Source organism: Haliaeetus albicilla, chromosome 2 (assembly GCF_947461875.1).
Source record: "Haliaeetus albicilla chromosome 2, bHalAlb1.1, whole genome shotgun sequence".
NCBI lineage: Eukaryota > Metazoa > Chordata > Aves > Accipitriformes > Accipitridae > Haliaeetus > Haliaeetus albicilla.
The window spans coordinates 9,972,191-9,994,124 of NC_091484.1; the positions used below are offsets into that span (position 1 = coordinate 9,972,191).

Consider the following 21,934-nt stretch of genomic DNA (forward strand, 5'->3'; position numbering starts at 1 on the left):
CGCTGCGGGGCCGCCGCGCCGCCGCGCCCGCTAATATGGGCCCAGGGCCGGGGAGGGCGGGGCGGGGCCGCCCCCGGGTCCCGGAGCCAATGGGCGGAGCGGAGCGGGGCGGGGCGGAGCGGGGCGGGGCGGGGCGGGCGCCCGGCAGGTGTCGGCCCCGCGGCCGCCGGGGACCGAGCCGGGCTGTGGGGATCGCCCACGGGGGTCCGCTCCCGCGGGGCGGCTGCGCTGCCTGCCCGGGTGCCGGTGGAGAAACCTCTGCTGCTGCTGCTGATGATGATGATGAAGAAGGAGCCATTTCTGGCGTTTACCCTGTGCCGCGCTCCCCGTGGGGAGCAGCCGATGCTCCGGAGCGAAGCAGGACAAGGGGCCGTGCCACAGACCCACGGTCTCTGGGGAGACCTGCAGCGGCGGGGCTGGAGGAAGGCGGTGTGCCAGGAGGGTGAGCCCCGGGCCCCCCACGCGTGCCTGTCCTTGCCCCTGCCCCACCGCTGGGGACTGCGGTGCAGATTAGGACAAGCCTCTGCCGTGCCCCGCTGCTCCAAAGCACTGCCGGGACACAGCCACGCGGGGGGAGCACGCTTCGCCACAGGTTATTAATCCTCTGGGAAGAGGCAGTGACTTGCAGAGGAGCGTGACGCATCCAGCAGAGCCTCTGCTGACTCCCTCCCCCAGGCAGGGGTCAGGACCACCTGCCCGGGCATGCTTCTCCCTTCTGCTGGGCAAGTTTCAGGCAGCGCAGCCTCCCCTAGCAAGCTCCTCTCTCATTTTCTTCCCTCCTGCCTTCCCCGAACTCCTTCCCCGCGGGCATGGCAGTGTGGGTGAAACAGGTCCAGCGAGGCACACGGTCCCTTTGGCTTTCTGCTCCTCAGGGGACATGTGCCCACAGGAAGGTGCCCGGGCCTTGCTAGCAGGTGCTGGGGGAGAGGTGAGCAGAGCCGGAGCGGTTCCCCCGGCCTGGCAGCTAAAAAACCCAGCCCGGGCTTCCAGCTTGCCCCATCCCCCTGGCTCACGTGGGGATTTCCCTGCTGGAAGGGCTCAGGGCACGGATCCAGGCACCTGCTGTGGGAGCCACGCTCAGCTCCGGGCCAAGACAGCTGCCGGCGGCGGGCGGCTGCGGGAGGAGGAGGAATGGGACCTGCTGGGAATGCCTCCTCACTCCCAGCCAGCGCCCAGTCCTGCCACTCGAAAAAGGGCCCGTGGTGCAGGGCCACTTGTGACTCAGCCGTCACACACGGCTCCGCCAGCCCCTGCTGACCACACGTTGCTGTTTAGCCACAACCCGCCTGAAATGCAGAAGTGGGGAGCAAAGCTTTCCACTGGCACGGCTGCAGTGCAGGGTGGGGGCTGAGCTCACTGTCAGTCTTTCCTCGGGGCAGGAACAGCTTGGGAAGCTTGTCCTGCCAGCCACACGGAGTCCTGCAGAGACGAGATGCGTTTGCCAGCCACACGCAGTCCTGCAGAGACGAGATGCGTTTGCAAACTCTCCCCCTGCAGCCACGTGCTCTGGAGCTGGATCCGTCCCTCCTCTGCTCGTGGCTTTCAGCAGGTGTTTTATCTGCACAATTCATCTCTGGCTCAGTCTGAAGTTGAGGGGAAAATGTGCCCCTGAAGGCCTTGGGGGATGCAAATCACAGAGGGCAGGTCCACCCCATTTTTCACGGGCGTCCAGAGATGCAGCAGCACCCTGCGGTGCAGGGGGCAGCAGCCTGGGTGCTGCTGCAGGTGCCTCCCCCCGTGCCTCGTCGGTGCCCCCCCGTGCTTTTCCACCTGTCGCGGATGTGGTTACGCTGGGGACACTTGTACGAGGAACCCAACTAGGCGGTTTTCTTTCAAGAAGCAAAGCCGGCTCCTCTCTTCTTTCTGAAATGTTAATAATCAGATCTGTTCCAACCACTGCGTGTGGAAAAAACTTGCATGTGCTAGAGGAAAAATCGAGATCAAGGGAGAGAGTGGCCTGACCTGCCTGTGCCCGTGAGCCAGCGAGCTACAGGACAGAAAGCAGGAGACCAGAGGGGAGGGGAAGCTCTGCAACGATTCACGGGCTGGAAATGGCAGCGTTTTCTCAGCCATCGCACTAGACCACCGGGCTCTGGCAGCTGCTGAGCCCCGGGTGGTCAGAACAGCCCTGCCACCAGCCTAGGGCACAGCTCCAGACCCAGACCCACGTGGACGGCCAGTCTGGAGCTCGCAGGCACACGCTCACCACCTCCAGAGCGGCAAGTCTGCCGCAAATTCTTCTTTTTACCTTCTTTGGCCCCACGGCTACATGAAGCATCTCAAATATCCCGCTGCAGAGCAAAGCTCCTGCTGCCAAGGGAGGCTGCGATGGGGCGAAGGGAATTTCTGGCCATGAGGTGTGGGGCTGACGTGGGCACCCTCACTGCAAGACCGGAGAAGCTCCGTGAAATCCACCACAGGGCCCTGAGCCCGGTGGAGGAGGGCGGGGACGAGCACTGGGTCGGGAGGTGCGAGCCCCGTTCTCTCCAAAATGCAAGACCTCCCTCTGCTGTCGGCGCACGCCGGGCCGGTCACGGCTCCAGCGGCTCCAGCCACCAGGCTGGGTTTATTCCCCCCACGCCCAGGTTATGGAAAGGAACCCCACTGCACGGGGGTACTAAAACAGCTCCCAGAAGCTCCACTGTATTACTTTTTTAAAGCCCGGTGTCTGAGTACTAGGTAAAGACAGAACAAATGTGAGGAGGACTAGAAGAGAGACCCAAGCCTGTAGCAGCAACACTTATTTTCACTGAGCGCTGAGTGAGTTTTGAGGAAGGAGTAGGGAAGGAAAGGGAAGTTTTCATGCCGGTTTCAACAGTCGTAGTTTGTATCACCTGGAGAATAATGGAGTCCATAAAAAATGAGTTGCTTTTGAAGAACGAACCACCGACCAATGCAACTGTGACATGAAGCTCTGCATTAGAAAAAGAAACAAAACCCCACCCCCAAAACAGGCAAATGGCCCGTTGTCATTTTTAGTACATTTAACCCAAAGAAAAGCTTTAGGACCGTAAGCACATCCCTGATTTGCTTTTCCATGACTTAACATAGCCTCGGTATTGCACGAGAGGTTAATCCTTCTTACACTGGTCTTACCAGTGACCATCCAGTATAGCTGGCCAAAAGCCTCGAAGCAAATTTTCTGTGCCTTTGTCAATCAGGTGACTTGAGGACTTAGAATATACCATTAATGCTTTATTATAGATGGGATCCTTTACAAGATCTCATCCCCCCAGTGTAAAGAGACCAGGGGGATTTATTGCTGTAATTCCAGCTGAAGCGATGCCTTTGTGTTAGGCAATTAAAGCTGACAGCATTTTATCAGACCTATTAAGGCCAGTCTTTGACCAGAGACAGATTCGTTTGAAAAAATAGCTCAGCTGCAAGCTTGCCTCCTCCCATTCTGTCCCTCTCCCTCTGCACTAATCGTCCTCCTAAGGCTGACTCCCTGTGCCAGACATGGGGAATTTCGCAGGTCCGAGGTGGCCCGATTGCATTATCGCCAACAATGGGCACTTGGGATTTGCTGCAGCTGCAAGATGGGCTGCTGACGAGGTGAGAGCAGCTCTGGCAGAGTACTTCACTCTTCTGCACTAACACTCCACTGGATTTAGAAGCCCAAACTAGCTTGTTCTATAATAAGGCTTTTTTTCATCACGAGTTTCTGCACGCAAATGAGATGAATCAAGGCTATACACGGAACTCAGGCGCCTCTCAACACAATGTCTTTTTAAATCAACCAGCATCAGTAAGACATACCTCAGCATGTATAAACATGTTTGTATTTGTTAAGTTGATGAAGTCAGCAGCATAGAGACACAAAGCTCTTCAGCAGCTGGAGTAAGTGGAAGCCTATGGCTAAGTCTATCTCTGAGGGGTTCTATGGGATGCTCATCGCAGCACAGAAAGCAGTGCTGTGAATTCGGCTGTTACCAAGCTAGCAGGTGCCAGGACACTGCTTCTTACTCATACACTAATGTAATCAAAGATAAAAGTAGAACTAGCATGCATTTTCCAGTCAATATTTTTGGTCTGTACCTTCTGTGAAATAATTCCCAAGTAATAAATTGATGCAAATCAAACCCAAGTTGTATAGTCAAGGAATGGGTCTGCACAGACAGGGAACAATCACCCAGCACAAGCAATTTCTGACCGGTCATTGCTGCAAGCCAGCCTCCACATCCTCATTTGGAGCTACCTAAACCGAGGACAACATAAGGATGTAAACACCATAAACTTGACAGCCAGAGGAGTTAAAGCTATGGGAGCTGTAAAGATTTCAGAAAAGCCCTGCTGGACAGTCACACTTCCCCAGTTTAACAAGAAACTTTGGGGTTTTTTTTCTATGGCTTATAGGAGTATCCATGTACAAGACTGCACCTGCAGTATTCTGGCCAGCTCTAGCAGAACTTGCTCTGAACTCAATCTGAACTATTTTTCATAACCTGCGTGGTCCACAGTTTGAAAGATTATAAATAAAATTGCAACTAATCAGTACAAACTATTTAATGGAAGCCAAAAGTTGAAGTCTCTGCATTTCTCAACACCTACTGTGCTCTCTGCAGCATTGCACAGCCAGAAAGAAGTGTTTTTAGGAAGGTGCCAAAATGAAATGTATGGACCGCAAGGAAGAAGAAACCACAAGAGTTGACACGAAGATAGGATTTTATAAATTAAATGACCTTTATTTGTAACTTGTCTTCAAAAGTCAAAAACATGACAAAGTAATTGCTCGGAAGCTTCTAACTGCTCCTTAAACATTTTAACAGAATTGCATGGAAGTGCACTTAGAATAGTAGCAGAAATCTAGATTCTGGTCAATGGGCATCACCAAACTGCGTTCTAGCCAGAACCCAGAAATCCCCATCCAACCACTAATACATTGTAATCTCTTTGCAGATCAAGCATTAGAAATAACCAACCCCAAACACAGTACTTACTCCACAGTACCATGAGATTCCCCGCCCCCCCCCCGCAAGACCGAGCTTCCAGTCACCAAGCAGATACTTAAGGATGAATCTAGAAGAGCCCATACCAACCTGGAGAAAACATACTAAAACCAAGTTCAACTTAAATATGTTAGAGGTCTGGCTGGACCCAAAGTTTAATCAAGAGGTTTTAGCTGCGGTGTGTTTCATTGTTTTAAGGGTAAGGCTATGCTTCAGTCTGCAGAGTGCAATGATATTAAGTTTACTCATCAAATACAAATAAATTAATTAGTACTCAGTTCTGTGGTGGTGCAGGTCCACTGCTCCAATTAAACATGCTTAAATTAGACTACACATCTCAACACTACCGTGATTTACAAGTTCTGGTCGGGTGTCTTAGATTATTAGATCTCAGCATCTTGACTGTGCTGTTAACGAAAACGTTAAACTAAAAAGGAATCCCTATAGTAAAATTGTAGACTTGAATATGGAGTATCCATTTACCAGGTACTAGAATTGTCATCCTGCTTTCTCGGTTATATTTTACTTTTTCTTTGAAAGCTATACCTGCATACTATACATATAATATATGGAAAACAATCTAAGTACAGCTTCAGCTACTTTAGCAACATTTAGATGAAGAACGGGAATTCAAAATACCAGTTAAAATCTGTAATGCAGAAAGGTAGTGCTATGCAAGTGCTATGAATTATTAGTAAGTTTTGTTACCAGCTTGCCTTGAGAGACGGAAAAACTAGGAATGTATAAGAAAATTTTAGTTTAAATAGAAAGCAGAGGTATTGAAAAAAACCCTTCTGAATTCCCCTATCAGCATAAGGCTTAAAATCACTAGAAAACCAAGTTCAAAACCACGAATTTAATCATAATGCCAGCAAATATGATTAATATTTGCTAAGACACATAAAAAAGGACGCATTTTAACTAAGACCAACATTAAAGTTTATTTTCCAGGCTAGAAATTATGGCCCAAGTATGGAAGAAAGTAATAATCATGCACAGAACTAAAATATTTTGAACTAGTTGCTTACACAGGTGCAAACACTTGCTAAGAAAGTTTGTAGTGTGAAGACACATACTGCAGACATGTTTTCCATATAGTTGAGAGGCTGCCTATAAGAATTTAAACACTGGGAAACATTATGAAATCACAGGCATTGTAGGTCACTTTAAATGAGAGCTGGTCTGACAATTACAGTTAGCACCTAGAGGTCTCACTAAAGGAAAACAGAGCTACAAATACACCTCTCATACTATCATTTAAGATATGTAAATGAGATTGGGAAGAGATATTTATTAACTAGTTCAGGCCATTCCATTTGGAATGTTTTTGTTTTCAGACAGTCAAATGAACACAACTGCAAAAGAAACCAAGAAATAGGTAAAGGAAAACAGATTTGTCTCCTCCATGTTGATCTACAATTAAGCTTGCATGAAGCATGTAGGAAAATTAGGCTGACAGGGTTGAATGACATAGACCACGTTAACAAAGGACTGAGTGGTACAGAAATATCAAACCAGGATTTGAAACTGAGATAGGGATTGAAGTCTTCCATATTTCTGGATGCCTGAGTTCATCTTGGGATGTACAGGAGAAGTGCAAGGATGCTGGGCATTTCCCCCTTGTGGAAGCTTGGTTTTACAGTTAATCTTCTAGTTGGTTCATTTATCCCGCAACGAACGCATCAAAACCTGTGCCATCATATCATCTTCATCAGCATCATAATCCTACAAACAAAGGGTACAGAAATTCTTTTACTGCAATAGCCATGCTGGTTAATACAACACGAAATAAAAACAGAAAACAAGCTGTATTTTCCTTTGACTTGCCATTAATCCAATTTCTCTCACGATATCATCTGCATGGATGAGATTTCACAGTAGCAGCTATGTAAAAAAAGCTGAGTTTTAAGAGTCATGAGGCTGTATTCCAAGGGTGAGGAAACACATACCACAAAAGTATCATAAGAAAAGCGATGTCGCCTTTGAAGGTGCTCCATGAAGTTAGCACTCCTGTAATTTGGGTCTCCCCATGGCATTGAGGCACAAATTGGGCAAACCTTCAAGAAAAAAAACCAAAAAAGCCAATTAAGCCCCAATGGTTAAGTGCTTTAACATTTACCGTAGGAAGGGCAGGACAGAGACAGCATGGAAGACTGAAGTTTGAGGTTTGTGACAATCACTATTCTTTATGCAAAGTGATGTCAAATAGTTTGCTGGGACATTTAATACAAAAGCCTCAGATAACCCTGAATAATTTTAGTTCATGTCTTAGATGTCCAAAATGGAATGGCTTACTCTTCTCCCTACATTCTGAAAATCAGAATTCACTACAGCTGTTTGCTTTAGAAGATTTCAGTCTTTATTTCTCAGTGACAGAAAAGTTTCCTTGACCTCCTTCACAAAGATCACTTCTCTCCAAGACAAAAAAGGAACTTTTTTCCTAAATAATTTGGAATTCCAAAAAACTTTCTAGAAAAATGAACATTTCAAATTCAGTTCCATGTTTTGCAATTCCTCTTATATGAGAGGGAGTATCAGCAGATGAAGATTACTAGAATGATATACTATTTTTTGCAAGCATTTTTCCCAATGGTTTATACTATCTTCTTGCTGAAAACAGCAGAGGGGAAAATTAAACATCTGACTTTTTAAAATTATATTTGATTAATTTGATGTTTGTTACTGTGCCTAATTAACTTTGAATGGCCGCCATTTTTCAAATATGAAAGGAGAATGTGACATAGCTGCAATAGGAATAGAGACTAGTCATCTCCAGAGAACGTACCAAAAACTAACATCAAAATTATGTAAAGTGCATGAACAGCATACCCACATTTTACTTTAACAGGAATAATTATAAATATGTACTTAACTTCAAGAGTAAGTCTCTAATTCATTGTTTCAAAGGGATTTAAGACTAGACTTCATTGCAATTCTTGCACCAAGACTTTTTATTACCACTTGTTTTGCATCCATGCTGTGCAATGTTTTGCAGTGTTCAACTAGTCCTTCTTGATCAAAGTTTTTCTCGCTGCAATACGGACAAGGAAAGGTAAAGCGATTTGGGAAGTTCCTGGTTGGGGCGATAAAAAGAGGTTATTTACGATTGTAAGAAAATTAAAAGTAAAAACTTTAGGATTCAATACTCAAAAGTTGTCTTACCAGCTATTAAGAATACAAATTATTCAAAACAATAATCTTATTCTACGCAATTAAGACAAGCTAATTTTAACAATCAGTTTGTAAATTCCTAACAATGGCTTAAGGAACTCTTTAATATCACCCATATTTACACAGAACAATAGTTGTTCTACAAATGTTATAAATGTCATTTATCACCTTTTTTTTTTTTTGTTTAAATGCACAAGGTACCTACCACCCAGTATGCTACAATACAGATGAGTGTACTGCAATCAGTTCTGACTACCCTTCATTATAAGTTACTACAATCAAGAGACAGAAAGATAAAGGTCTTATTCAAAAAATAGCTACTTTTACCAAGCACCCTGATCTTAAAGATGTCTTGTGCATGGACTAAGTAGAAAGAAGAGTAGCTTGCCTGTGCACAGTTAGTTGCAGGATTAAGGGTTAGTTTTTAAGTATGTGAAAGGATTAGAAAAACTAACATGCAAACTGAACGAAGAGGTAAAGTCTGCTTATACTTCACATTTTTTTTTGTGACAAAAAAAGTATTTCCAGAAAAGAGCTAGTTACCTGGTGTTGTGAAATGGTTCTTTAGTTACGGCTTTGACACCTTCCATTATGTAATTCTGGTACTTTGAACAAGAAGCTGCATGGCTACGCATCTTTGAGAGATACATCTGTGCAGGCAACAATAGCACAGCAAGGTCAATTTAAACTATTTGCAGTTACTCCTACACTTTTAAGCAGAAGTAGTAAACAGGTAAAACAAAGGAGCTTTTCTGCAGACAGTGTGTCATGGTTTAACCCCAGCCAGCAACCAAGTACCACGCAGCCACTTGCTCACTCCTCCCTGCTCCCAGGGGGATGGGGAGGAGAATCAAAAGAATGAAATAAAACTCATAGGCTGAGATAAGAACGGTTTAATAACTAAACTAAAATAAGATATAATAGTAACAACAATAAGAAAATATAATAATAAATGTAATGAAAGGGAAAACAAAAATGAGAGTAATAAAACCCAAGAAAAGACAAGTGATGCACAATGCAATTGCTCACCACCCACTGACCGATGCCCGAGCAGCAATTCACCCCTCCCGGCCAACTCCCCCAATTTATATACTGGGCATGACTTTCTATGATATAGAATATCCCTTTGGCTAGTTTGGGCCAGCTGTCCTGGCCATGCTCACTCCCAGCTTCTTGTGCACCTGCTCACTGGTAGAGCATGGGAAACTGAAAAATCCTTGACTTAGGATAAGCGCTACTTAGCAACAACTAAAACATCAGCATGTTATCAACATTATTCTCACACTAAATCCAAAACACACTGTACCAGCTATTAGGAAGAAAATTATCCCAGCCAAAACCAGAACAGCGTTACCCAAACAGTTCAGATGGCGAGGCAGAAAGCTTTGAGATTATAGATTAGTTAACCTGTAACTTTGCTGCCTGTAATATTTTACAAATACAACACTGTTCAGGACAGCTCACTTTTCTTAACCTATACTATAGTATAAGAAAAAAAAAGCTTTATATAAAGCCAGTTTACCTGGTCACTGAGAAGAAGAGACAGTGTATAGAAAATTTGGTTTTTAGCACAGATCTTGGTGTAGATTGATTGCTAATTTTCAATCCCATTAATGAAAATTCAAATTTACAGTAAGAAAATCTGTAATTCAAGGCACTACAGTTTTCTATCAGCTGGAGTGAAGACAGAATGAAGACACTACCCAGGAATAAAAAGTGAAAGTAACTGAATTGTTACCCTCACCTTACTGTGTCTAATTATCCTTTTTTTGTTGTTTTGCCACCTGCTAAGGTATTTTCTTATACATTCAATTAACACTAAGCAGCCCAACTTTACAAAGAGAAAGGAAATAACAGGAAGGATGCCATACAGGTATACAACATGCAGCACACTAACAAACAGTACCACCCATACATGACAACTTTGACTCATAAGTATTTCAAACAACAAAATTTCTGTTTAAGAGCCAAAGAGACCACTATCCAAAACCCATGTCCATGTTACAGTGTTCCTTCCACAGAGACATGTTCACAGAAGCAACTTCAGAAGCAATATTTTTCTATAATTTTAAAATCAGTATCTTTCATTTGAAATTCACTTCCTGAAGAGGTAACAATAAAAAACTGTGGAAAGAACATCAACATTTGGGTGCTGCCTATATAAAATATCTTTAGCACTTATCAGAACAAACATTTTGACCTGATTCTGCAGAAAGCTGAAGAGCAAGCACTTTATTTCCTTCTAAGCAGTATAGCTGAGCAGGCACACCTCATGCACTTAATTTCCAAATACTTTCATACTTTTTTATTGCAGCCATTGCAAGTGGTTTCTGTCGTTTCAATTTGCTTTTCCAGGTCCAGAGCTCTGCTACCAGGCGACAGGGTGCTGCGGCAGACGCCACAAACTGGCTTTTTCGGCTTAAGACATTCCTGCAGGCACGGAGTGCAAAAGCTAGGGTGGGAGACAAACAGTAGGTGGTGAGAACAGCCCTCCTGAACACGCAGCATAAATATCCAGAGCCCTTACGTGTGCCCTTACGTGTCTTCCGCTCTAAGTAATAACAGGGTCTCAAGAAATATTATCTAATAAAACAGCAACCTGTTGACATTTGTGCGTGAAGGGATGAGTAGCATTCTAGTTTGTCATGCTCAGCGTTATTAGCTTTTGGACAGTGCTCTGCTCCCTCAGTTTCTACATCTTTCAGGAGAGAAAGGAATCAAAAGTAAAAGAATATTAGCTTTTTTTCCCTGCTGTTTTTTTTCCACCCCCTCTTCCTTCACGGAAGCCTCAGGCCACCCTAAGACGCTGCCGAAGAGCGGAGCTGCCTGCGGAGCTCCCCGGTGCTCCGGCAGCGCTGCCCGACCCCCCCACCCCCAGCGGGATCCAGCCCCCGCCGCGCAGGCGGCGGCCTTGCCCATCCCGGCCCGGCCCGCTCCCGAGGGAGCGAAAGGGGAGGGCCAGGGCCAGCCGAGCCACGGCTCCCTCCCAAGGCCTCACAGCCTGCGGCCCGGGAAGGCGCCTGCGGGCCCAGCCCCAGCTCCAGTCCCCTCCCGCCGAGGGCTGAGAGGGCCCCAAACCGCCACCGCCTCAGGCCCCCGCGCCGCGCCGCCGGCAGCCGCTCACACGTGTCCGCAGGGCACGCGCACCGGGCTCTCGTACACCTCCAGGCACACGGGGCAGGTGAAGCGCGACAGCGGGTCGTGCCGCCGCTCCGGGGAGCGAGAAGAGCCGCCGCCGCCGCCTCCACCGGCCACCGCCATCTTCCCGCCGCCGCGCCCCGCCCCGCCAGCCAACCGAGGAGCGGGCGGTGCGCAGGCGCAGCACCGCCCCTGCCGCCGAGACACCGCCCCCAGAGGCGTGGTCACGCTGAGTGGGCGAGGCACAACACGGGGGGCGTGGTCAGGAGTTCCCCCCGCCCCCGAAGCGCCGGTCCCGCCCCGGCGGCGCCTCAAGCGGCGGCGGGGACGCGCTCAAGGCCGGCGGTGGGGGGGGACGGGACGGGAGCGGGCAGCGCTTCCGCACCGCGCCTGGGGAACGCGCGATTTCAACGGCAGCCCAGCGCCACGGCCGAGGAGCCGCGGACAGCGGCAAGAGGCCGGGCGTCTCACGGCTCGGCCCGGGGCGTGCTGGATCCGTCCCGTTGCTGAGCGGCGGAGGGGCCGGTGCGCGGCCGAGCAGCGGGACGCGGCGCTGCTCCCTCCCTCGCTGACCGCTGAGGCCGGTCTGGTTGGGGAAAGACAACCGATCTCTCAAGGGAGGGACGACGCGGCCCTCCTCTGGGGCTGCAAGGCGATACAAAAGCTGTCGGTAGCAGAACAGCGCTTTAACGGGCCATCCTTCTTACGGGGAGCGCGCAAAGGCATCCCACGTCCATGAAACGGCCGCTTCGTTTCCCGGTAACGTTCCTTCTCGGCCTGGGGGCAGTCCCGGGGCCCGCCGCGGAGGCTGCTCGGGCATTTTGCTCCCACGGACGGCGGCTCCCGCCCGCCTCTGGGGCCGAAACCGGCGCCGGTCCCCCAGCCCCCTCCCCCCACCGCCGCCCCTCCGCCGGGCGGGGCGTGAGGCGGTCGCCCCGCCCCCTCGCGCCCCGCCCCGCTGACGTCACGGGGCGGAAGCGCTCCCCGCGGTAGGCGGCGGTGCCCCGCCCCTCGCGGCATCCACTTCCGGGGCGCCGCTGTCAGCCGCCCCCTCCCGCTGGCCGGCGGCAGCCCCCGGGCCGGTGCCGGGAAGGCCGTAGCCGTGAGGGCGGGCGTGCCCCGCCGCTGGCCAGCCGGCAGCCCTTCCGGGGCCGGGGAGGGGGGGGGGTGGTGGCCTCTGCTGGGACGTCGCGGGAGCGCGTGAGGGGCCGAGGGGGTCCGCAGTCCGCATCCGGGTCACCGGGCGCTTCCGGCTTGAGCGGCGGCGGGTCCCGGGCGGCTGGCGCGGCCCGGCGCGGAGCGGAGCGGTGAGGGACGGGCCCGGCCCGCGGGGTGGAGGCGGCGGGGGCGGGGTGGGGGTGGGCCGGCTCTGCCCGCCCGGGCTGCGGGCCCTCGGCGCCGCGCCGGCTGCTGAGGGGAGGGGGCGGCGGGTTTGCCGGGGGCGTGGGCTGCGGCGGGCGCTGCCCCCCTTTACCGGCGAGAGGCTGGAGGGAAGCCCCCGTGGGGCCGGCCCCCGGGGCTCGGTGGTCAGCGAGTGCCGCTCACGCCGGGGAGGCGAAGGCGGTGTCCCGGGGCCGTGCCCGCGGCTCCGGGCAGCGGCCGGCCCCGTCCCGCTTTCCCGGCCGGGCTGGGCGTCTCCGCAACAAGTGTCTGCGTGAGAACCGAGGAGCGAAACGGCTTCAGCCGGGTGTTGATCTGTGCGCTGTTCCTCCCCTCTCCCTCGTTTTATGGTGTGAAATTCCTCAGCGATGCGGTGTCCGCTGATGCCATTAAATAGCTTTTGTATTGGGGATCGTTTTCTTTTCAAGTGTTTGGTGGAAGCCTGGCGTTTCTGGCCTCCTTAGCATGGGTCAGGAGAAGGTTGTACCTGTCCTGTGTCCCTCCCCTACTGCCGTGAAGGTTTTTGTGTGACTGTGCCCTGCCAAGCAGTCCAGGGTAGCAGAGTGTTGGTTCCCTCAGCTGAGGTTTTGACCCAGGAGATGGATAGAAGCGTTTCCTTGTCTCGCCAGCAGAAACTAGATTCTGACCAGAACTTATTATTTATGCATCTCCGTGAAATCTTGAGGTTTTCAGTCAATAATTTGCAGCAAAACAGCCTTGTTACCTTATCTGTTCCATCAGCCAGTGTGCTTCTTAAAACTATATTTATCTGTGCCTGCTCCCATATTGAGGTTTTTATCGAGCCTTGTAACCATGGTTGTTAGCTGTTCGGAGCCTTCCTGGTGCTGGGTGGGCTGCCTGGGATGGGGATGTTTTGCTTCTGGAAGCTCTGCGTGCAGAGGAGCAGCTCTGCAAAGGCTTGCTGGGGTGTTTGGTTTGTCGTGTTTTGCTTTTCAGCTGTGTGAACTCTGACTTACATACAAACCGCAAGTCGAAATCAGAGCTGGCAGTGGCTTTGCGTATCACGGTCAATAGGGCCTTGATGCAGGACTTTGCTTTCATTTGGGGACTTTCCTAATCCTGACATCTCGTATGTGTAACCAAGCACTTTTGTTTAGTAGTTATTAACAGTGGAGGTGGAAGAACTGTAAATAGTTAATCCAGCTCCTTGTCAGCACAGGATTGTTCCTTGTCCTGGGCGGTATTACTGATGTGCCAGACAAAGAGCTTTCTCTGAAATTCTCTTGCGGAGCTCTCGCTAAGGAACAGACATTCTGTTGTCTTTGTCTACAGACTTCATCTTGCACGACTTAAGGAGGAAAGATCTCGGGAAGGGAGAAGGGTTTACTCCTGTCCCTTATGCTCAGATGTTAATTTAGAACTCCACATTTCCTGTGATTCACAGCTTGTCTCTTGACATTGGTGCAATTTCTGGTTGTGGAAAAACCGAGAGCAGTGTGCCTTTGAGCAGAAATTGAACTGCTAGTTAACTATCCCACATGGTATTGTCATTAAGTGCAGCCTTTCATGAAGTAATATTAACTGCTAGGCTGTTGATTTTTTTGTTTGTTTGTTTTCCTGGCCTCTTGGTTGTTGGTTTGTGGTCCCTTTCGTGTCCCCCTGTGTATTTTGTGTTATGGCTTCTTTCGTTCAGTTAATTTTGGTCTTAACAGTGATTTTCATTTTAACAGGAGTGTGTGGGGGCATTGATCAGTATTCTAGCAGCTGCAATTAATATTGGGTGGAAAGTATTTTCTGAAGTGCTGTTTCAGACTGACTACAACCAAAACAGTGCATTGATTTCTCCTGCCTCCCCTCCCCTTTGTTCATAGTTGGGAAGTCTGTAAGGGCTGTATCGTGTTTTTATTTAAAAAGCAAAGCCTGTGGTCTGCTTTTTGATCTGATGTTCCTCAGGCAGTCGAGATGGAGTCCATTGGCCTGTTAATTAATTACCTTGGTTTTGGTAAAGTAGCATTAGGAAGCTTCTTTTGTCACCAGCTTTTTCTGTGGAGTATGTGAGCTCAGTGAGATGAAAATGTAGATCAGTATATATATAAAAGGAACTATCCCAGCAAACAAAAGCATACATGTTGTAAAAACAGAAATTATTCTGCTTTGTTCTAATAAAGCTGCTAAAAATGGCAGGTATAGCTTTTTTTTTCTGAAAAGATTACAATCATCTTTGCAGCTGCCAGCGTTCAGCTGAAACTTTGGCTGTAGTTTGCAGCAATCAGGGGAGTGTGTTCTCTGTAGGATGGCTGCAGAGCTCTCCCAGCAGAGTGGTGGCCTGGGGGTGCTGTCAGGTGGAATGTGAGTGGCAGTCAAAAGCCTAGAATATGTTAAAAATGAAAAGGCAAAGTTAATTAATATGCTCACTCTAGGGGCAGTTCTGTGCCACTAGGGGAAAAGAAAAGTAGATGCTTTCCCAAGTTGAGCAAAATGAAACTTCTTTGTGGGATTTTTTAATGATTATATCACTGTGCAGGGCAAAAAAAAAAAAAAAAACACCGAAACAGCGACTGATTAAAATAATGTTTGTGTAAGTTGTTTGCACTGAAAGGGCAAAATAAAACACAGAGAAGAGACCATAAAAACTCATGCTTCTCCTTTAAGTTTTTTGCTGTGAGTAGCTTTTGCCTTGGTTCCCTAAGCCAAGGAGCCCTCAGTCTGGGCTTGAGCCTACGCACCAGCGGTATTGTATCGAACTCTCAGTCCCTTGCTTGATGTAGGTTTGTTGTGCTGTTTTAGGCAGATAACTGGAAGAGGAGTAGACAATGGCAGTGAAAGGCAGGACAATAGCATTTCTGTAGACTTGCACTTTTTCAGAAACTTAGAGGCTGTTCTGGGAGCTGCTGCTCTGTGAACCATTTTATAGACTCCCATGAAGCAGATAGATGCTGTGGACATCTGGGATTTATGCAACTGTGATGACTTGTCTTTGTTTTCAATTTTTATTCCAGAAGAGTTGCCATTACTGAAGATTCTTAATGCCAGATAATCAACCTACTGCCGAATAACCATGAAAGAGACGAGGTAGCTGGCCAAGTGTGAGATAAAAACTGATTTCAATGGATACAAAATATAAAGACGATTTATTTAGGAAGTATGTACAGTTCCATGAATGCAAACTGAATGCCTCTGACAACAAGCAGCGTCCTATTAATGATGAGTATTTGCGAGTGGCAGCGGCAGCCTTACTTTGCCTTCCCAAAATTGATCCCTTTTATAGATTCCGGCTGATAAAATTTTATGAGATGGCTGAAAACTCACTGAGATCTGTGAAATCTTCAAGTTTACATTCTCTCCATAATGCATTCAGCATGCTCGAAACACTTGGAATTAATCTCTTTCTTTACCCCTGGAAAAAGGAGTTCAAAAATATTAAGGTAAGGTGTTTTATGTGTGGCCACAGTGAGAACATGATTTGTTTTTCTTTCTTCTAACACATTTCATACATTTCCTTTAAAGACTTCCTTTTTTCCCACCTGTTAGCATGATATATATATTCGTCTATATACAGTTGGTAAACAGAAGCCATAGGAAAATTTCTATGTAAAATAAGTGAAGTTTGTGCTGGTGAGAGTATCCTGAGAGCAGAAGTACGAGTACTATCTGCATTTATAATGTAACCATAAAATAGAGGAAGAGCTTATTTAAGGTTTTTGTTCAGCCTACCCTGCTACAGTGCCTTAATTTCTACTTGAAGATGCTTTCAATAGGGTGAGTGGTCAAGTTGTGTTGAAGCTCACTCAAAGTTTGATTTTTGTCTTGCAACAGCTATTAATAGAGCACAAGTACTAACAACCAATGCATGCATTCAAATGGATACTTTGCTGAGGTTCCCACAAGTTATGTGGTAATGGTAAAGGAACTTCTCTGAAAGAATTGTTTCCACAGTATCTTTTATCTGCTTGTCAGTTCTCAATTCATGAAGTTCTGATTTTAATGTACTTTCAAATTATTTGCCTATGCCAGGGTCTCAGAGGGAAAAGTAGGAACTTGTATATTGCTCGGCTTGGGTGCTGGAAGTCAGATAGTGAGTTCTCTGCTGTTGATTTTTCTATTTTATCTTTTACGTGTTCTTATGTGCTTATTCAAAACTGCTGCAGCATTTCAGTAATGAATGCTGCAGGTGACTTACAAGAACAGTTTTGAGACTTGGAAGCTGGATAAAAGCACTACCAGTATAGGTGTTTAAAGTCATTTGCAGGTTGCGTGCACTAGTGGTGGGTATTTTTGTTTGTTTTCCTTAAAAAGACTCTGTTTCACTATTTAGCAGAGAATTTGAATGTTATTAGAGCATTTGAGAGTTCTCTGTTTCCCCAAGGGGAAACTACCTTCCTCCAAGATCTCTCCATGAATCTTCAACATTATGCTTAAGTTCTGGCCTTTGAAATGTTGGCTGATCCATTGAGGATATCTCTTGATGCACTGCCAATATTGACTTTGGTTGTGCGCTGTGGATCCAGTACCTGTTCTATACAAAGATGTGATGGGCAGGCTACTCTTGCCTGCAATCCAAAACAGTTTGAACTGGATTAAGAACATACCTCAGGCATGCCAGATACTAAGGATACCTCAACTTGCACAAACTCATATCTTTGGTTTTGGGGCTTTTTTAGTGGTAGTTCTGGACCTAATATAAAATTAAATAAAACAGGCATTTGAAACTGCGTAGTAATAGTACACAAAAAAGAGCGCACCTGAAGTATATTTAAAGCTGAATTGAAGAGGACTTGGGTACTCCCTCAGTAATTCCAAGTTCCTGTTGTCTCTACCTAGCCTCTGTCCAGGGGCAATACATGAAGTCTCTGCCTTTTTACCTTTTGTGGTAGATTTGCTTGTAAATGCAAACGTGTCTGGTATGCATAAAAGTTAATGTCAGTGTAAAGCATAGTGATTTAAATCAACAGGGAGGACACTATGCTAATCAGGATTTCAATTTGAATGAAAACTCTTGTACTTTGAATTTGCCTCATGTGGAATTTCCATCTGCTGAACAGGAGGAATGCAGAGATGGAGTTCATCTTGCCATGGGAGTTGCATGTGTTCACTGTCATTATTATTCTATTTAATTATATAGTATCTGTCACTGAATTATCTGAACATTTAGTCCACCACTGAATTTGTAACCTAGTTTTCCTTTTATTTCCCCCTTACCCCTCTTAGACCTACACTGGACCCTTTGTTTATTATGTAAAGTCTGCTCTAACTGAAGATGATGTAAGGCAGATTTTGAACTACATGGGCTATGTCCAAGAACTGGGAACAATGTATAAGCTCAAAGAGCAGGTTGATGCCATTCAAGTGAAAATGGTTTCATTTGAACTCTTTTTGGCCAAAGTGGAATGTGAGCAGCTTCTTGAAATTCACTTGCAAGTGAAGGATAAAGGTTATTCAGAGATTGATGTCATAAATGAACGAAAAAATAGCAATGAAGATGTTAGAGGCTGCTCAGAAGCCATGAAACGGCGTGTGGAGTGCAAAGAAAACTTAAACACTTCCATGGCACGAATGGTACTCCAGAAATCAGCGAGTGAACGGGCCTCTAAAGATTATTTCAAGCCAAAGGTGAGCAAGCCTTCTAAATCAGTGGACACATATGATAATTACTGGGAAAGTAAGAAACCACCTTTGATGAGCTCACTGAGTCTCAGGAAAGAACCAATTTTAGTTGATGCAGAAGATGACATCAAAGATGAAATTATCCGTCCGTCACCCTCTCTTCTGACAATGTCAAGCTCCCCACACGGGTGTTCAGATGAATTCTTGCCAACTTCATCTCATCACAATGGCATGCTAAGAACAAATGTCCCTTACAGCTCCTATTTTTCTGCTCAAGAGGACTTAGATTTATATACTGATCCCGATTCTAGAAGTATGTTAAATTTTAAAAGACAAGAAGCTATTAAGCCTGATGTATGGCTGTTAAAAAATGATGCCAACCCCGTTTACCACAAACGCACCCACCTAGCCAAAGAGACAGCTTCCCTCAAGTGCCAAAACTGTGGCATACCTTGTGGCACTTCTGTTTGCCAAAAGTGTGACAATCTGTTCAGCTCTAGGCAGGAATACCCAGCAGTGAAACAGAGCACCTATTCAATCAAACCACTTCCAAATGATGGCTTGTCTCCTGCGTCTGCTTTAAGGGAGAAATCTCAGTACACATCACAGACTCAGAGTCAAGAGAGAGCTGCTCAATTCAGTTCAAAATCCAAACCTTCAGGCACCTCGCGCTGCGGCTTTTGTAACCGATCTGGAGCTGCAAACACTTGCACGTTTTGCTCAAAAGTCTCGTGTGACACTTGCCTCAATGCTTACTATTATGATCCCTGCTGTAGAAAAAGCGAGCTTCACAGATTCATGCCTAACAATCAGTTAAACTATAAATCATCCCAGCTGTCCCATGTAGTTTACAGATAGACTTGATTAGTCTGTTTTGGAGGGGAAGGAAAGGGGGAGGGGAAAGGGCTATCCTAACTAATGTTCTGACTCCATCGATAATAAAATACACTGACCTCTTACCAAAATGACATGTCCAGATATTTGGAACCATGGTTCAGTGATCAGGTGCCAGTTCTTGATTTTTGTGGCTTCACAGATGCTGCAGATACATTAGATTTCATGCTGCTATAATTTAGGTAACTCCTAAATGATCATTACTTTTCAATTTAAATGGGGGAGAAGAGCACATTTTCCTTTAAAACTTGGCAGCTGTTGTATTTTAGAAAAGTGGCGTCACACCTTTCTATTACGTTGCAGTCATCTCCTTGCCCAAATAAAACCATGCAAGGCTTGAAAATGAAGTCTAAAAATTAAGATTCTCATTTTCTATGAGTGATGAAACTACTGCCAGTTTTTGATAAAGTATGACTTCAAAATGTGCAGGAAGTATGTGAATGGCTTGTTTTGCCAACAAGGACTATTTTTTGACGTGTGTCTGCATTTCTTGATCTCCAAAATGCAAACACCACAGCATCTCTTCCTTTCGTCTTTATGTTTCTTCCTTCTCCCCTTATCTCCTGGTTGTTTATCTCAAGCTTATGTAATCTGAATCTGGACAATACGTGCTTTATTTTCTGGTGTTGCCAATATCATCCTAATGGTTTTTACTGTATGGTATTTTAAAAAGGTGAACCTGTATTCATGTCACTTAAATTATGCCTAGAGTGTTGTCCTTCCAGCTGAGTACTGATTTTCTTTACTTTCTGTTGCACATGTATTAAGTACTGTTCTTTGTACTGTAAATAGGTAATTTGGAAACAGTTTATTTTTAATAAATATTTAATATGTTGAGTTCTTAAAAGTGGTAGAATCATTATAACTATGAAGTCTCTCTGGGTTATTTTTCAGGTGACTTTTTGTTTTTCCTTGTACTGTATTTCATAGCTTATTATAGTCATTGTGGCAGACTGATGTTCTTGGCTCTGATCAGTTTTCGCTTTTTAATCTGACTTTTTTTTCCCCCCGATAAGGCTATCACTAGTCTAAGTGGAGTCTTGTTTAAGAATTGCAGGATTTTGGTTCTCGGTGCACGCTTTTCCTTTGTGGTTATGGAAATTGTAAGTATAAATGTTATGTTGCTTCCAAATTCACTGCAAAGTCTGTAGTGTAGTCCAGCAAGTAAAGCACTGGCCTGGTTAAAAATCAGAGCTCATTTGTGACTCCTGTTAAAGTAAACCCATGAGTTATGGATGTGAATCAGATAATAATATTTATCTGTATTACTGTAGCACATAGGAACCCTAGCCGAGAACCAGGACTCCGTTGTGCTAGGCTCTGTACAGTTTGACCCCCAAACAACACCTGATTATGAATAGGCTTTAGTTTTTTTGTTAAAAGGAAACCCACAAGAATCCTTCTAACTTCCTTATTCCAACTAGCTAGTTAGAACAAAGTATCAGGCAACCTAACCTGATGTGCAGAATTAAATGTGTTTAAAATATCTGTAAAGAACTCTAGCTGAGATGTAAACTATGTAGTCCACTTTGCACTAAAATTATTCACTTAAGGTTTTTTTAAAACACTGTTAAGAGTCTAGGCTTCTAAACTTAAATGTCCATTGATCCCTGTGTGACAGAAACATGCATGAATGATCGTTTGTCTTACATTTTTTGGGGGGGGGGAGGGCTTGAGGTAGGTAGAGGGGGAAACTATATAGGCTAATGTTGTAAAATAGCTAAAATAATTTTAGCCATAAATGGGTGTCAGAAGTATTATGGAAATAAGATGAAACCTGAGTCTTACAGAGGGCTGAGAACAATAAGTTACTGTACAGTTTGCACTAAGAAACAAAGTGGATGGCCTGTGCTTAGCAATCAGGGAAATTTCTGAATTAAGTGACTGCAACTGAACATAATGTTATAGGCAAGTGTTGCCTTGCTGACCCTGAAGGTTGGGGTGAATATTGTTTAGGTGAATGATTTTAAGGTTTTCAAAATCTTGTATGGTTTTTTATAAATATATATATATATATAAATATGACACAAATGTAGATACATTATGTATATAGTGAAGAATTTAAAAACAATTTTACTATTAAAGTACAGTCTAAGGGTGGTTTTCATTTCAGTGGTTATGTTGTTTTTGTTCATCTTCTGAAGTGTCATGCCTGTTTGGCTTCTATACAGTGTATCTTCTAGTTCACTAGTTCAATTTCCATATGGCTACTCACACTACAGTGAATAACTAAAACTGTGATGCCACGTAATTTTTACGGTGAACATAACAGGGACTATACTTGCTTTGAAAAAGAAAAGTCCTGTGTATATATGTCATGGAATACTGTAGTACAAAACTGTGTTGAATTGAAGTGATACCATGCTCTATTTTTGTGTATCTTACTGTATGAGGTTGCTGTGATTGATACAGTAAAATATATGCTAATTTAAAATGCAGGTGTTTTGCATCTGATTTGTTTATATTAATTTATGTTTTGAAGGAATTTAAAAATAAAGAGGCCTTTAAGAAAAGGCTTAACTCTTTTCTTAAAGTGGAGTGCATGTAGCTGTCTGTTTCACAACTGCGTTTTGCATGCAGAAAAGAGTTGGTGCACAAGGCTAATCTTGAGGGCAAAATGGGCAAGAGTGTATGTATCATGAGCCTCAGCTTTATGAAATTGGATGTACTGCCTGCAGAATGCAGAGCTTTTTTAAAAACGTTTATTTTCAAGTCTTAGCAGCATGACTCAGTTTGTTCCATAAGAGCATGTAAGCCAATATGTCAGCAATCTGCAGCAGACAGACTAATGTGGGGTAGAGAGCAGGTTTCATGTGTGATGTGAAGCTAGCCTACAT

At 45.7% G+C, this 21,934-nt stretch overlaps 2 protein-coding genes across 4 annotated transcripts; one reads left to right on the plus strand and one right to left on the minus strand.

The window, feature by feature from the left end:
- Positions 1–4,659: 4,659 nt before the first annotated feature.
- RNF114 (ring finger protein 114) lies at positions 4,660–12,093 on the minus strand. Of its 2 annotated transcripts, none has more exons than XM_069805585.1 (6): positions 11,966–12,093; positions 10,422–10,572; positions 8,664–8,770; positions 7,908–8,022; positions 6,899–7,006; positions 4,660–6,674 (listed from the first exon to the last, which is right to left on the minus strand). In XM_069805585.1, exons 1-6 carry the CDS (start codon positions 12,076–12,078, stop codon positions 6,609–6,611), a joined length of 660 nt encoding a protein of 219 aa, XP_069661686.1. In that variant the 5' UTR covers positions 12,079–12,093; the 3' UTR covers positions 4,660–6,608. The 2 variants fall into 2 exon arrangements, with proteins under 2 accessions (XP_069661686.1, XP_069661678.1); XM_069805577.1 differs by lacking the exon at positions 11,966–12,093 and adding an exon at positions 11,245–11,418.
- SPATA2 (spermatogenesis associated 2) lies at positions 11,740–21,535 on the plus strand. Of its 2 annotated transcripts, none has more exons than XM_069805566.1 (3): positions 11,740–12,017; positions 15,599–16,024; positions 17,808–21,535. In XM_069805566.1, the coding sequence occupies exons 2-3, from the start codon at positions 15,707–15,709 to the stop codon at positions 19,059–19,061; spliced, it is 1,572 nt and encodes a 523-aa protein (XP_069661667.1). In that variant the 5' UTR covers positions 11,740–12,017; positions 15,599–15,706; the 3' UTR covers positions 19,062–21,535. The 2 variants fall into 2 exon arrangements, with proteins under 2 accessions (XP_069661667.1, XP_069661659.1); XM_069805558.1 differs by lacking the exon at positions 11,740–12,017 and adding an exon at positions 12,247–12,565.
- The last annotated feature ends 399 nt before the right edge of the window (positions 21,536–21,934 follow it).

Coding starts and splice junctions, on each gene's coding strand:
- RNF114 (XM_069805577.1), bottom strand. CDS start 11,381: ATGGCGGTGGCCGGTGGAGGCGGCGGCGGCGGCTCTTCTCGCTCCCCG. Junction 10,573..11,244: donor CGCGTGCCCTGCGGACACGT/GTGAGCGGCTGC, acceptor CTCCCACCCTAG/CTTTTGCACTCCGTGCCTGC. Junction 8,023..8,663: donor GAACCATTTCACAACACCAG/GTAACTAGCTCT, acceptor CGCCCCAACCAG/GAACTTCCCAAATCGCTTTA.
- SPATA2 (XM_069805566.1), top strand. CDS start 15,707: ATGGATACAAAATATAAAGACGATTTATTTAGGAAGTATGTACAGTTC. Junction 16,025..17,807: donor AGGAGTTCAAAAATATTAAG/GTAAGGTGTTTT, acceptor TACCCCTCTTAG/ACCTACACTGGACCCTTTGT.